Here is a 14,364-nt window from a genome sequence, read left to right on the forward strand (position 1 = left end):
GTCACTCGATTGTGAGATGTTCTCTTCTTCAAAAACGGTTCCGTGTCAGACAGAGCGTCAGAAAAATCAGAAAATCTGTTGTTGTCTCCCATAGCAGGTGGCACAGCGTCTTCTCAATGGCGACTGTCCCAGTGGTCGCTCGATCATTCTAATGCAGTCACTGCCCAGCCTTCTAAGGACACTCACACCCGACGAGCGTCCTAGAGAATGACGGTATGATAAGAAAGGCACAGGTTGTGCAGACGCTCAGTCGTCCTTTCTTGAGAATAGACGAATGTGCAGTGCATAAAAACGAAGGGAAAATTGAAAAAAAATCGCTAAGGCGGCAAACCGAAAATCCCGACACCAGAGACAGACGAGTCTCACACCAGAGAAGAACATTGACCGATTTTGTTGAGCAGAACGACGCTGAATTGACTCAATACTGTTTCCGTCTGGAAACTTCACGATAAGAGCATTCGACGTGGCTCTCGAGAGCCCAAATATTCAAACCGTTTTTGAGTACAAATCGTGATGTGTTTTCATTAAATTATTTTGTTACATACATTTTTGACGTTTCAAGTTTTTCGAGAATACTGTATACAACTATACGACAATAGACTGTTTGAATTCGCACGCAGGAACTACTCTAACTGAATTCAAGATGAGAAAATCGTAGCATCTTTATCAGGGAGAATAAAAGTAAGTCTCAAATGCCGCTGATTTACGTTAGACGCTTAAAGCGTTCAAATCTTATGGTGAAAACAACTGCGTTAACCTCCTTTGCTGAGACAATGAGTTGTAGCAGGGATGTCAAACTCTTTCGAGGCGGGTAACATTATAGTGATGGATTCCCTCGGAGGTGTGTTTCTTTTCAGTGAAAAACAGAAATCGATCATGGCCTCGTCAGATTACATTTACACCACAATTCTTCTCTTCGTTTGGGCTTGTCCCGTCAGAGGTGGCCACAGGGTGTTATCTTTTTCCATCTAAGACCATCTCCTGCATTTCCCTGTGTAACACCAAGTGCCGTCATGTATTTCCTCACAACATTCGCCAGCCTTCTCTTGGGTCTTCCTCTCGCCCTTTTGCCTAGAAGCTCCATCCTCAGCACCCTTCTACCAATAAACTCACTCTCTCTCCCCTCTGGACATGTCCAAACCATCAAATTCTGCTCTCTCGAACCTTCTCTACAAAACATCCAACTTTGGCTTTCCCTTGAATTAGCTCATTTCTAATCCTATCCAAACTACTCACTCCGAGATCTTCATCTACATTTCTGCCACCTCCAGTTTTGCTTCCTGTTGTGTCTTCAGTGCCACTGTCTCTAAGACGTACATCATGGCCTCACCATTGTTTTATAAACTTTGCATTTCATCCCAACAGAGACCCTTCTGTCACATAACACACCAGACACCTTCCGCCAACTGTACCAACCTGCTTGGAACCGTTTCTTCACTTCCTTCCCACACTCACCATTGCTCTGGATTGTTGACCCCAAGTATTTGGAGTCATCCACTCTCACTATCTCTTCTCACTGGAGCCTCACTCTTCCCCCTCCACGTTTCACATTCATGCACATACAGTGAAGAAAATAAGTATTTGAACACCCTGCTATATTGCAAGTTCTCCTAGTTAGAAATCATGGAGGGGAGTTTTCGTAGGTGTATGTCAACTGTGAGAGAGATAATCTAAAAAGAAAAATCCAGAAATCACTATGTATGATTTTTCATGATTTATTTTGTGTGATACAGCTGAAAATAAGTATTTGAATACCTGTCTATCAGCTAGAATTCCTGCCCTCAAAGACCTGTGAGTCCGCCTTCAAAAGTCCACCTCTACTCCATGTATTATCCTGAATCAGATGCACTGTGTGAGGTTGTTAGCTCCATAAAAACACCTGTGCACCCCATACAATCAGTAAGACTCAAACTTGGAACATGGCTAAGACCAAAGAGCTGACCAAAGACAGACTCAAAGTTGTACATCTCCACATGGCTGGAAAGGGCCACTAAGAAATTGCCAAGCAGCTTGGTGAAAAAAAAATGTTGAAGCAATCATTAGAAAATGGAAGAAGCTATACATGACGCTCAATCTCAATCGGAGTGGAGCCCCATGCAAGATATCACCTTGCAGGGTCTCAACGATCCTTAGAAAGGTGAGGAATCATCCCAAGACTACACAACAGGACTTGGTCAGTGACCTGAAAGAGCTAGGACCACCATTTCCAAAGTGACTGTTGGTAATACACTAAGACGTCATAGTTTGAAATCATGCATGCCACGAAAGGTTCCCCAGCTTAAACCTAAACCACCACATGTCAAGGCCCATCTTAAGTTTCCCAATGACCATTTGCATGATACAGAGGAGTCATGGGAGTAGGTTTTGTGGTCAGATGAGACCAAAATTGAAGTTTTTGGTCATAATTCCACAAGCAGTGTTTGAACTAATGATGACTTCCATCCCAAGAACACCATTGCTACTGTGAAGCATGGGGGTGGTAGCATCATGCTTTGTTTTTTTTTTTTTCTGCACATGGAACAAAACGACTGCACTGTATTAAGGAGAGAATGACCGCGGCCATGTATTGTGAGACTTTGGGGAACAACCTCTTTCCCTCAGTCAGAGCATTGAACATGGGTCGTGGCTGGGTCTTTCAACATGACAATGACCCGAAGCACACAGCCAGGAAAACCAAGGAGTGGCTCCGGAAAAAGCATATCAACGTTCAGGTGTGGCCTAGCCAGTCTCCAGGCCTAAAATAATTGGAGGGAGTTCCATTTTGGTCTCATCTGTCTACAAAATATTTTCCCATGACTCCTCTGTAACATACAAATGATCATTGGCAAACTTAAGACGGGACTTAACATGTGCTGGTTTAGGTTTAAGCAGGGGAACCTTTTGTGCCATGCATGATGTCAAACCATGACGTCTTAGTGTATTACCAACAGTCACTTTGGAAACGGTGGTCCCAGCTCTTTTCAGGTCATTGACCAAGTCCTGTCGTGTAGTCCTGGGCTGATTCCTCACCTTTCGAGGGATCATTGAGACCCCACGGGGTGATATCTTCCATGGGGCTCCACTCCGATTGAGATTAAACATTATGTTTAGCTTCTTTCATTTTCTATTGATTGCTCCAACAGTGGACCTTTTGTCTCCAAGCTGCTTGGCAATTCCTCTATAGCCCTTTCCAGCCATGTAGAGCTGTACAATTTTGTCTCTGGTGTCTTTGGACAGCTCTTTGGTCTTGGCCATGTTACAAGTTTGAGTGTTACTGATTGAATGGGGTGGACAGGTGTCTTTATGCAGCTAACGACCTCATACAGGTGCATCTGATTCAGGATAATACATGGAGTGGAGGTGGACTTTTAAAGGCGGACTAACAGGTCTTTGAGGGTCAGAATTCTAGCTGAAAGATAGGTGTTCAAATACTTATTTGCAGCTGTATCACACAAATCATTAAAAACAAAAGCCATACATTGTGATTTCTGGATTTTTATTTTTAGATAATCTCTTTCACAGCGGACATGCACCTAAAAATGTCAGACCCCTCCATGATTTCTAAGTGGGAGAACTTGCAATATAGCAGGATGTTCAAATACTTATTTTCTTCACAGTAAATGACCATAATGGGCATATTAAAAAACTGAGCATTTTAATTATGTGCGCCTTGACACTTTTTTATCATTATGAAATGTAAATGTATTTGTATTTTTATATTTTAATGTATTTTTACCACCTTATGTACATGTATACCATAATACAATGATTTTATTTTTAATCTATACCTAAATATAATGCACTGTACACTATTGACTTTTAAAATATTAAATATTAAAATATTTTTCGCCTTACGCACAAGAAATTAGGGGAGGTGAGAAGTGTCTTATCAGACGGTATTACCTCAATTGTCCCATGCCTAACTCAAAAGGAGCTTCCAGAACACTTACCATTAGGAAATGTTGACTTGTATATACCTGGGAAAGGTTACAAAATATATCCCTGGTCTTGATGTTCATCAGGCCTCAGTTAGAAATGGATGGTTAAAAATTGAAAAAGTTTAGCATTGTTTGCCTTTCTTCTAAGGAGCGTCCTGTCAAGATAGCTGCAAGAGCATAGCACAGTATGATCAATGAGGTAATAAAAAAAAGAAAAAAGGAAAAAGTAGCCCTTTGGGTGTCAGCTGAAGACACAGAAGTCATTCGCACATCCTAACCTCTCTCTTGGCAAATATAACCTCAAAGTACTAAACAAAAGGGTTCAGGGGTGGGGTGGGGGGTGGGGGGGCTATCTTAAAACCCTAATTTTCCACAGGACATCTGACAAAACATTTGGAAGAAATCAAAGCTGAATTCATTAGGAGGAACACATAATGCCCTGTGTGGAGGGAAAATGTCACACGGCCATCAAGACCTTTCTACCAACCTTGACACATGGTGGAGTGAGAATCATGGTATGAGAGTATTTTGCTCCCTTTGGGGCCTTGAAAGCTTTCCATCAATGGAAAAACAAATTCACAAGTTGATCACTGTATTTTGCAGAAAAACCTAAAGCTCAAAAGATGATGGGTGTTGCCCCTGCTAAAAAAAATTCTGTAGAAATTCTATAAAAACCTATAGAATATGTACAATATCGAACTTTGGCTGTGACTTTCTATAGAATGTTTCTGTAGAAATTCTATAGAAAGTTTTGAAGAACAGATAGTGGCAGAGTGCTTGATTTCAAATTTCTATCGAAATTGTACGGAAAATAATTTCTGTAGAACAATTTTCAAGCAACAGAGTTAATATACATGCTGAAGTCCCATAATAAAATGCATCAAGTATTTGTTACAATATATAAATACTGTCATCACTAGGGAGATTTCAAAATAGGGCAAGTCCATCATGTAAAACAAGCCACTATTATAAAGCCTACATCTTGAAAAATCGGAAACCACCTGTCAGTGTGTTGAAGAGGGCACTATATTCACAACCCTTCAATTACTATCAACCAAATGGCCAAACAGACCAAGGAGACGTCATCTGATCAAATCCGGATTTGAACCATTATTCCACAGTTTTAAAGATGCGGGTTGTGAAAACCACTCAATCAACTGGATTTCCATCCATTACATCTTGAGTACCAACATGACCAACAAAAATAAACATGTGACATGTTTTTTTTCAAGTTCGAGTATTAAATTTTGCAGAGATAGCCACACTTAATATTTCCAACTGTTCTCTGGGTGTGGCATGTTTTGCCTGCCAGCAGCTGGCGGTGAGTTGTATGCTGATGCAGTTGACTGAAGGAGAAAAAGAAAATGCGTCATATCCTTAAATTAAAAAAAAGGCGGTGGCTGCTGCGAGTCTAGAAGATTCCAGTTTTCTTGCTGTGAAGGCAATAAATTAACGTTTTCCACACACCACCTAAGGCGTCTGTCGTGAGTGGTGTAGGGAATGTGCTAGAAAGCATGTGTTCGCCTTCAGACGGCTTTCTAGTTTATCGTCACAAACCTTGAATGTGCAGCAAGCTAGCCAGCTAGTTACCACGGTTTCGTGGGGATAACATAAGTAGACTACAACCCGTATAGTACTTTTTATTCAAAACTCAAAATCTGTCGGTAAGTATATATTTCTTTTCCAAATTACTTCATTTGTTTTATTTGTACTTATAGATGTAAATGTAAGTAGATGTAGTAGATGCACAAGTGAAATATGAAAGTGATATGACTGCTTGCACTTTTTTTGATGCTCGCAAAAATGTTGGTTGCGATGCAAAATCGATAAAATTGCCGAATTTGGTGCTTTGTATGCAATTATAATGAAAATAAGTGAAACAAAAAAACTCATGACATTTTAAAGATCCTATAACCGGGAAGGTCACAACTTATTGTTCTTTTCTATTGTTTTACCAATACCATAATTAGCCCATATTCCGAATCTTTAAATGTTCATAACGTTGGTTGTTGGAGCTATTCAGATATTTTAAGTCAGATTTTAAGGGGCTTTAGAAGCACTTTCCAATGATAGTTTTTTAAAATTCCATCCATTCATTTTCTTATATGCTCATCCTCACGAGGGTCGCAGGAGAGCTGGAGCCAATCCCAGCTGTTAACGAGCAGGCTCCTGGAACATCAGGCAAAGGTACCTTGGCAAATCCATCGAAGAAAAGATAAGTTTAATCTTGAGAGTGGTACGCAATTTTAGTAGATGGAATCTTGCTACACAACCAAATATATTTTAAATATCCTGAAACACTGGCCTCCACCATTGAGGATATATATTCCATCAATTAAGGGTGCCGGCTGTGCCGATTACATTTAGAATTAATCCAAAATATCTGTTCTTTTTTCAGCTAACACAAGTGGGTTATAGTACCCACCCAACTTCCTTGGGGCAGAATAAGACGGATATAGTAAAAGTGACCGGTAAGTTATTTTTCCGCAGTTATGTATGGTAGAATCATAATTGGCATGTCTCACTGCATGCATATCAATAGTGTCATTCATTTATGTAGTATTTTTTATATGAATGTATAATTTGGGATGTTTTGTTTTCATTTTTCAAAGAGTCCAGGAATTCAATGAATTTATGTCATGACTATATTTATAAATTTTCAGTGATGTGATATTGCAGGTCATGGTTTATAAACAGCTCCAAAAACCTCCTGAGGTGGAGGATTCGAAAAGTGATGCCAGTGTTGTAATTGCCCTGCAAGACCATCAAAGTAAATACATGTTCTGTTTAAAGCACTTTATAAGAAGAAATCTGGCCCAAAGAGCACAATAAAAAAAAAAACTTAGTTGCTATGATATTTTTATTCATACTGTTTTCGGCAGTGGAACAGGTGGGTTCACCTCACCATGAAGAACCCTAAGACATTCAAAACCAAGACATCCACCATCAACCTCGAGCCATCTGCCGCCAAGCATGAGCCTCTATCATTCCTCCAAAGAGAGTTGGCCCATGTAAGAAGCAAGTAAGCCAAAATTGTCTACGAATAACTCGTCTCAAGACCTTTTTGCCATATTTGTGCTTGTGCATTGTGCATGTTGTTGTTCTGGGTTCCAAAAAACACAATTGATGCTGCTTATTGAGTTAAGGGACACCGGCAGGAATCAAGACCATAGGGCAGCACAAGAAGAAGACATCAACGTACAGATAAAATATCTGGCTGACTTCATTGTCCTTGAACAGAAAGTGACGGAAGACCCTTGTGCTTCTGCAGAACTGCTATGAAGTATGGAAAAAGTTGTTTAATTTTAACGACAAACTAATTCCCAATTTTGTCACCCTCTTTTTGATTTTCAGAAATTCCAAATGTTGAAAACTGGATAGGTAAACCTCAAGGAAAATAAATGGATCCTGAAGAGGTAATTGAAAAATATATATTTTGCACAGAATGTTTTTTTTTTTTTTTACCAGTAATATACAGTTGAGAATCAGGTGAAGATTTTGTACTTTTATAAACTTTCAAACGATATTGCATTTATTAATACAATTATTATTATTATAAGTATTTTGTTTGCTGTATGCAGACTTCTGAACAATGCTCTTTCTATAAACACAATATGGATTCTTGTGTTTGATAGAGTCCTAACTGATAGTTATAGTGTTTGGCAGACGTATTAACCAAGTCTCTTAATTTTGAACTCAGAATGTGTCTTGAGAAACCACGAGGGGACCCTGAGTGATGCATGAAGTGCAGCCACGTCATGCCTGAAATATGCGCCTGACGGATGCGGTGGCAGTGGCAGGAAACAGGATGGGAGAAACCACGATGGACAGTAAATATGAGACACACATAGTTCAAGTTCACATAGTGGAATATTATATTTTAATTGTAACATAATTTAAGAAAAAGTTATTTGTTCTAAATGTTAAACATGTATTACTGTGGGCTGTATTTTGATTGAAAAACAGTCTGGCTTCACACTGCCTAATAAAGGTTTCAATCTGTTTTAATGGCTCAATTTCCATCTAGCATAGCAACGTTGTTTATGTTCAAAGGCAACGTTGATTGTATGTGGGATTGTCACGTTAATGCACTTTACAATACAATGTTGAAGCAATGTTTCGGTTCTTTAGAACGGTTCTGTAGAACTTTTTTCAGAACATAGTTCTATGGAACTGTTCTTCAGAACAAGTTCTTTTGAACTGTTCTATAGAACTTGGGTCCTAAGGTTCTATAACATTTCTATAGAATATTTCTAGAGAATTTCTAGAGAACCTGGGTCCTAAAGTTCTATAGCATTTCTATAGAATGTTTTTATCGAAATTGTTTTAGAAATGTTCTATAGAAATTTTTTCGCAGGGGCACCAGGTAAATGATTCAAAATAGAGACACAAATGAACAACAGATTGGCTTCAGAGGAAGAAAACACACCACAGTGGCCCAGTCAGAGTCCTGCCCTCAACTTGATTGAGATGCTGTGGCATGAGCTTAAGAGAGCTAGCTATGCACACCAGTGATCCAAAGAATCATGCTGAACCTCGACAGTTTAGTTAAAAGGAATTTTCAAAAATTCGTCCTGACCTGCAAATATAGTAAAGGAAACATTTGGTTGACGCTGCTAAAGGAGGGTCAACCAGTTAAATTCAAGAGTTCACTTTCTTTCCCCTTTTCTGTGAATTTTTACAGAACTAAAAAAAACAAAGCCTTTTATTGTATGGATGTTTTTTAGTTTAAGCAAACAGTTTAGTTTTGTGATTTCAATGAAGTCTAAACTACACTTTATGGCCAATTTTCACCTGCTTAAACCTATTTCACTACTGTAAACATATGGTCCTGTACTGTTTATAGCAGGGGTGCTCAATGCGTCGAATCAGTTTTGGTCAATTGTGTGATGGAATGGGAGAAGAAAAAAAAAAATGTCCACCAATTATCTACAACTTCGCTTGATTCAGGTGTGCCCAATATAGTGTTCCCATTATTGGCAGGGATTATGTTCCTGACAACCCGCGAATAACAAAAATCCACAAACATTGGATGCAGTATTAATATGCCTATGTATAATATGGACCATATTTTCGCATTCATAAGATGCACTTAAAAGTCTTACATCTTCTCCAAAATGGACATCATGCCTCATGTGCAAAATTGTTGTGTGACTTGTCCAATGAAGTACACTTGAACAGATGTATGTAAGCTATCATATGATGGCGCTCAAAAGGCAGACAGGAATAATTGCTTTTTACATCTGTAAGCAGACTCTTACATTTCCCCACACACTGCCCGTGTATACTGTATTACTGACAATGTTGTTCACACTCATGGTGTCACGTTGAAACTAAAATCATCACACCACAGCAAGCAGAAAAGCATAGCTAGTAATTCATAAAACAGATTAAAGAATGACTCATGAAATAATTGATACAAAACATGCACTTACGACACTATTTACATCCTGCTAGCATGCAAGGGCACACTGTACGTCGATGAACTGATAGTCTGTCTGACCAATCCTGGCCTTTTCTGACATCACTGCAAATGTCCACACAAAGGCGCGTTCTAGCAAATTGGCCTCCTGTTTTGTCTCTTGGTTTTTGTGATACACCCCCCCAACACACACACACACACACATACGCACGCACGCACGCACTGAATTACATTGGGTATGCCCCTTTTGTTTGGAGCAGTGGAATGTCTGAACTGCAATCGAAACGCAAGTCATTACACTCAAGTATCCTACACCTGCACCACCCAAAAGTAAATAAATTAATTTAAAAGATAAAATATAATTCAGGAACAGTCCTACCTTGAAAAATTGGCTCTCATAAGCCAAGGGATCACTATTTCTAATTGTATTTTTTCCAAAAAGAGAGGAATGCAGAACAGTACAGTACGCAGAAGTGTGATCCTACTTAGTAAGTTGTCCTTTGGTCTTGGTGTTATCCACTCCGTTACAGGTGACGGCAGCAAGTTTCTTACTGCGGTAATTCTCATAGTGGACATTGTTGGTCACATCTTTCAAATCCTGCATGTGAGTCCTGTTGATGGGAAAGAAAAAGGAAAGTTGAATATAAAGATTCATAGTGATCCAGGTCATTGCTCTGTCAGACAATTGAACCAAAAGGTAACTACACTTGACAAAACTGATACCTGACTCAAAATGGGAGGTAGAGTAGGTGCTAGTCCGTGATAGTTGAGATGTTATGTTCACGAGAATCTAAAATTTGATTTCACCAGTCTAATTCAATGTCAGAAACGTCTTACCTGATTAACATGTTGCGCAACACAGTGAAGTCGCAGTGTTCCCCATTCTCCACTGAAAAAAAGGAAAAATAAGGAGGTATAAAAGGGAAATACAGATAAAGGAAGAGGGAAAAGATATTTTAAACTTAAACGTTAACTTTTGAAATTAATAGGAAAGAAGAAAAAAATTTGTGGTTTTGGTTATTTGTAAAGTAAAAAAAAAAAAAAAAACTTTTTACTGGTTATGATGAATCCAGTTCATGAGTTATTTTGACTATGGTAAAATAGGAGTCAGTGTTTGTAATGAACTCATGATAGGTGCTGGATGGAGAAATCATTGAGATATTTAAAAAGACAATGTGTTTCAAGTCAAACCAAATATAAAACAAAATGACATTACAAATACACTGGTTGAAATAAGTATTTTTTTCAAATATTTTTCCAGAGCTGTAATTGAACTGAAAATTTCACCAGATGTTAGGGACAGCTCAAGTAATCTATACATACAAAAAAGTACAACAATTAAGATCAAAAATTTTATCTGATAACGTGAAATGTATTCAACATGTCAACTGGTATTGATTTAATATTTTGTACATAAGCCTGCTTGTAATGACAATTTCAAGATGCCGCTTGTATGGAAAAAGGAGTCACATGCATTGTTCCAGTATGATTTTGGTTGTTTACCTCGCTTTATTGCCGGTCAAGCTAAGCATCGCTCAATACTATTTCAACGGAAATATATCTTGTAGCACGACGCCCACAGTCTTCTCCGATACCGTCAAATATTTGGAAGGTGAAAATAAACGACGGTACATGGAAAAATTAGATAAACTCGGCATAGAGGACCCATACCGAAATCGATCTTTTCGCCGATAAGAAATTGGACTGTTAATTCCTTTCCGCTTGTCTTGGACAACTGGATATACACATGGATCTGGTGAGTAAGTTGTCGAGATTTACACGGAAAAGTTTGAAAGCGTATAAAAGTCTGGACGCATATGAATACTTTGTTGGTGGATCTGTTCTCATCAGGAATAAACATAGTGACGGTTTTGACAGCTTGTGAACGCGGAAGCATATTCGGATACACATTAACCTTTGCTGGAATACATCCACCTTTTTTCCGCTAGTATTCAATACAAATACCAATACTTAAATAAATGACCCCAGGTTTTACACAAACTCCAATTCATTAACTATGACAGGGGAAAAAAAAAAAAAAGAAAAAAAAGAGGACGGCGTCTCCATGGAAGGTGCATGGAAGCGATTGTGGTCACACCTAATCTCCGTAAACCTCTGCGACAGTTTTTTTTTTAATACGCATTGTTCTTAAATAAGAAAACTTGGCATTATAAATACTTTTGGTAATTTGAGATTGAGAAGAATAATTACTACCTGAAATGAAGTGATCGCAACACAGGCGTGTGTGTATTTTATGTATTTTCCATCATATTCAATTGTTGAAATCATTCGATATTTTCTGGTCTTTTCAGCTGGTATTCCATAGAAAGGTGTCTTGGAATATCTGTCTTGTCTTTTGTGAAAACCAACAGCACAACAGGTCTCGGGTATTGTAAATATTCTCCTCCGGTTAAATATCTCCCACAAGGTCGAGCAGCTCTGTTTGACCGGCAATATGGCACTGTGAAAATGGTGACGTCACGTGCACGAGCTCTATTCCTCTACACAAGTCATCTTAAAATCTTGAAGGTTCCATGGACTTCTTTTATGGACCTTTCAGTTTCATCCCTCCTCCAATTAATCTGAAATTCACCAGTACCATTTGCTGAAAAGCAGCCTCACACAATCAGGTTCCCACCTCCAAACTTCACTGTTGGTATAGTGATTTAAGCGTAATGTGCAGTGCCATTTCTCGTTCAAACGTGATTAGAGGTTAAGGGGCTACTATATACGTGTGCGTCCAGCGACCGTGCTGACATCATTGCGGCTCTGGAGCTGCACACCGCTCCTACTTCACGTTCTCTGACAGATTCTATTGACAGAGATTAGATTTTTTTTTGTGCACTAACAAATGGAATTGTCATTTGAAAGCCGTATTTTTTTAATTCCTTGGTTCGTCTCTGAGTGATGTTAAAATTGGTGTGTGATATGTAGGCAAAAAATGTGAATTTTTGTATGAACACCGCACTGTTAACACTTGGTGAACAACTAAACCAATTTGGGGGATGGGGGGGTCAAGTCATCTCTCAACATTGGGGAGTTTTATTAGTTTAAGCAAACAGTTTAAAACTAAACTCAACCACGAACTCCCTAAATACAACCACCACATTGACTGTCCTACCAGGGAAAACAAAGTTCGAGGCCACTGCAATACCATGGAAAATGAAACATACCATGATTGAATAACAACAAGCTGTGGTTCACTGCACCAGGCTAAAGAGGATGCCTGTTGTAGTGAGGACAGAACCCTGCGTTAGCAATCAGATGAAAAAAAAGTAAAGAAAAGTAAAGTCTAAAAAAATAAAAGGGTCATTTATTAAAAAAATGCCTCAGAGACAGCACCGTGGATCAGCTGGAAAGCATTGGCCTCACAGTTCTGAGGTCCCGAGTTCGATCCCGGACCCGCCTGTGTGGAGTTTGCATATTCCCCCTGTGCCTGCGTGGGTTTTCTCCTGGAACTCCGGTTTCCTCCCACATCCCAAAAACATGCAATATTAATTGGACACTAAATTGCCAGTGAATCACAATTGCACTCAGACCTCCAAGCATGTGAGTATTTCAGTGTTGCATTAGATGACAGTTGTGCCATACAAGAGAAGACTTGGTTGAACTGGTAGTTGGTCTGTGTGAGAAAGAGGACAGGTTTTTTTTTTTCTGATTACTGGCCTGTGGTCTTTGTACTCTGTAGGAGTTGATTTTTCTTATCATGTTGGTGTATGACATTTACAACAAATCAGGCTGAGCAAATATGTGTGTGAGGGGGGAATGATATCCTGTGTATGATAAGGCTCTTTGATTTGTAAGATGTGGCTCTCTGCCGTAACACATTAAAAAAATGTGGCTTTGTCTCCGACTGGTTGGCCACCCCTGGTCTAGAAGCTAAGCTGTAGCAGTTGGGAACTGCTTGGACAAATCTACAGTAAATCTGGGAAGGTGTAACCTGGAATGTAAAAGTAATAGCGGAATCACCAGAAATATAAGATCTGTAATTTTTTGGCGGTTTCAAGAAATTATTCAGTTGTGAATATTTCATCGAGGGGAAAAAAAATAAAAATGTGTATTTTAAATGCAGATTTTAGTTGATTACAATTTTGAATAAAGGTTTATTATTGCCACAAGATAAATTAAAGTTCTGGTTAAACCCATGGTTCATTCCACTGATTTTGTAGGAATAATTGTGAATATAATTATCATACATCTGCTTCCAATAAAGCAATGCTTTGCTCTGCTCTAGATAACATTCACAGGCTTTGCTCTGTTGTGCCTTCCAGCTCTCTCAGTCATGCTGTCCATAACCCTCGTCCCTAGAGACTTTATTATGTTTTTCTACTGGCTCCGTGTGTGTAAAACTTGGTGCAGCTGGACGTAGATAATTTTTCATCTTTCTCAGTCTCTCTCACTTTAATAAAACAGTGGGGCTGGGATTTGAATCCCGGTCCTCAGAACTGTGAGGCCAACGCACCATGTGCACCACACTTCCGCCCCCATAACAATCCACTTTTAAAAAATTCAGATGTTGAAATTAAGACTGTATTAGTTAACTTTGAATGCATCTCATAGTCAAATTAAGGTTAAAAAAAATATTTGAGAGCATGTCAATGCCCAGAGCGCTCCAGCATGTTTAATGGCTCTCGTCAGAGCACACTTTGAGGTCTTTTTGCAGGAGAAATATGTATCACAGTATTAAAAAAAAAAAAAAAGAGGGGGGGGATCCCCACGGGCCCCTCTGAAACATTAACATAAATTAAGCAATCTGGAAGACATTTAAGAGTACAGTAAGGCAAAAAAAAAAAAAAAAAAAATCTCACAGAAAGCATTGCTCACATACTTGTAGAAATTTAGATTGAAATTAAATTCCCCTCATTTCTTTGCTCCGTTGTTATGGGCTCCAAGTTGACCCAGGCCCATCTCAACCTGTACTTGATGCCTGCTTCAAGCTGTACCACATGAATAGAGTCCTCCTCTTTAAACACTCATTCTGAAATTTTATTTACTCAAATCATTTTGTTTTGCACTTCATTGTTT

The 14,364-nt window shown here is 38.9% G+C and overlaps 1 protein-coding gene across 2 annotated transcripts in view; it reads right to left on the reverse strand.

Annotated features, from left to right (window-relative positions):
- The window catches only part of LOC133501915 (septin-7-like), an 80,595-nt gene that overhangs the window by 24,077 nt on the left and 42,154 nt on the right, over positions 1–14,364 (reverse strand). For both annotated transcript variants that reach the window (XM_061822085.1, XM_061822082.1), the window contains exons 9-10: positions 10,177–10,228; positions 9,825–9,950 (exon numbers count right to left, since the gene is read on the reverse strand). In XM_061822085.1, coding sequence (XP_061678069.1) covers positions 9,825–9,950; positions 10,177–10,228 — 178 coding nt within the window. The remainder of the gene's footprint in view (positions 1–9,824; positions 9,951–10,176; positions 10,229–14,364) is intronic.

Source organism: Syngnathoides biaculeatus, chromosome 6 (assembly GCF_019802595.1).
Source record: "Syngnathoides biaculeatus isolate LvHL_M chromosome 6, ASM1980259v1, whole genome shotgun sequence".
Lineage (NCBI taxonomy): Eukaryota > Metazoa > Chordata > Actinopteri > Syngnathiformes > Syngnathidae > Syngnathoides > Syngnathoides biaculeatus.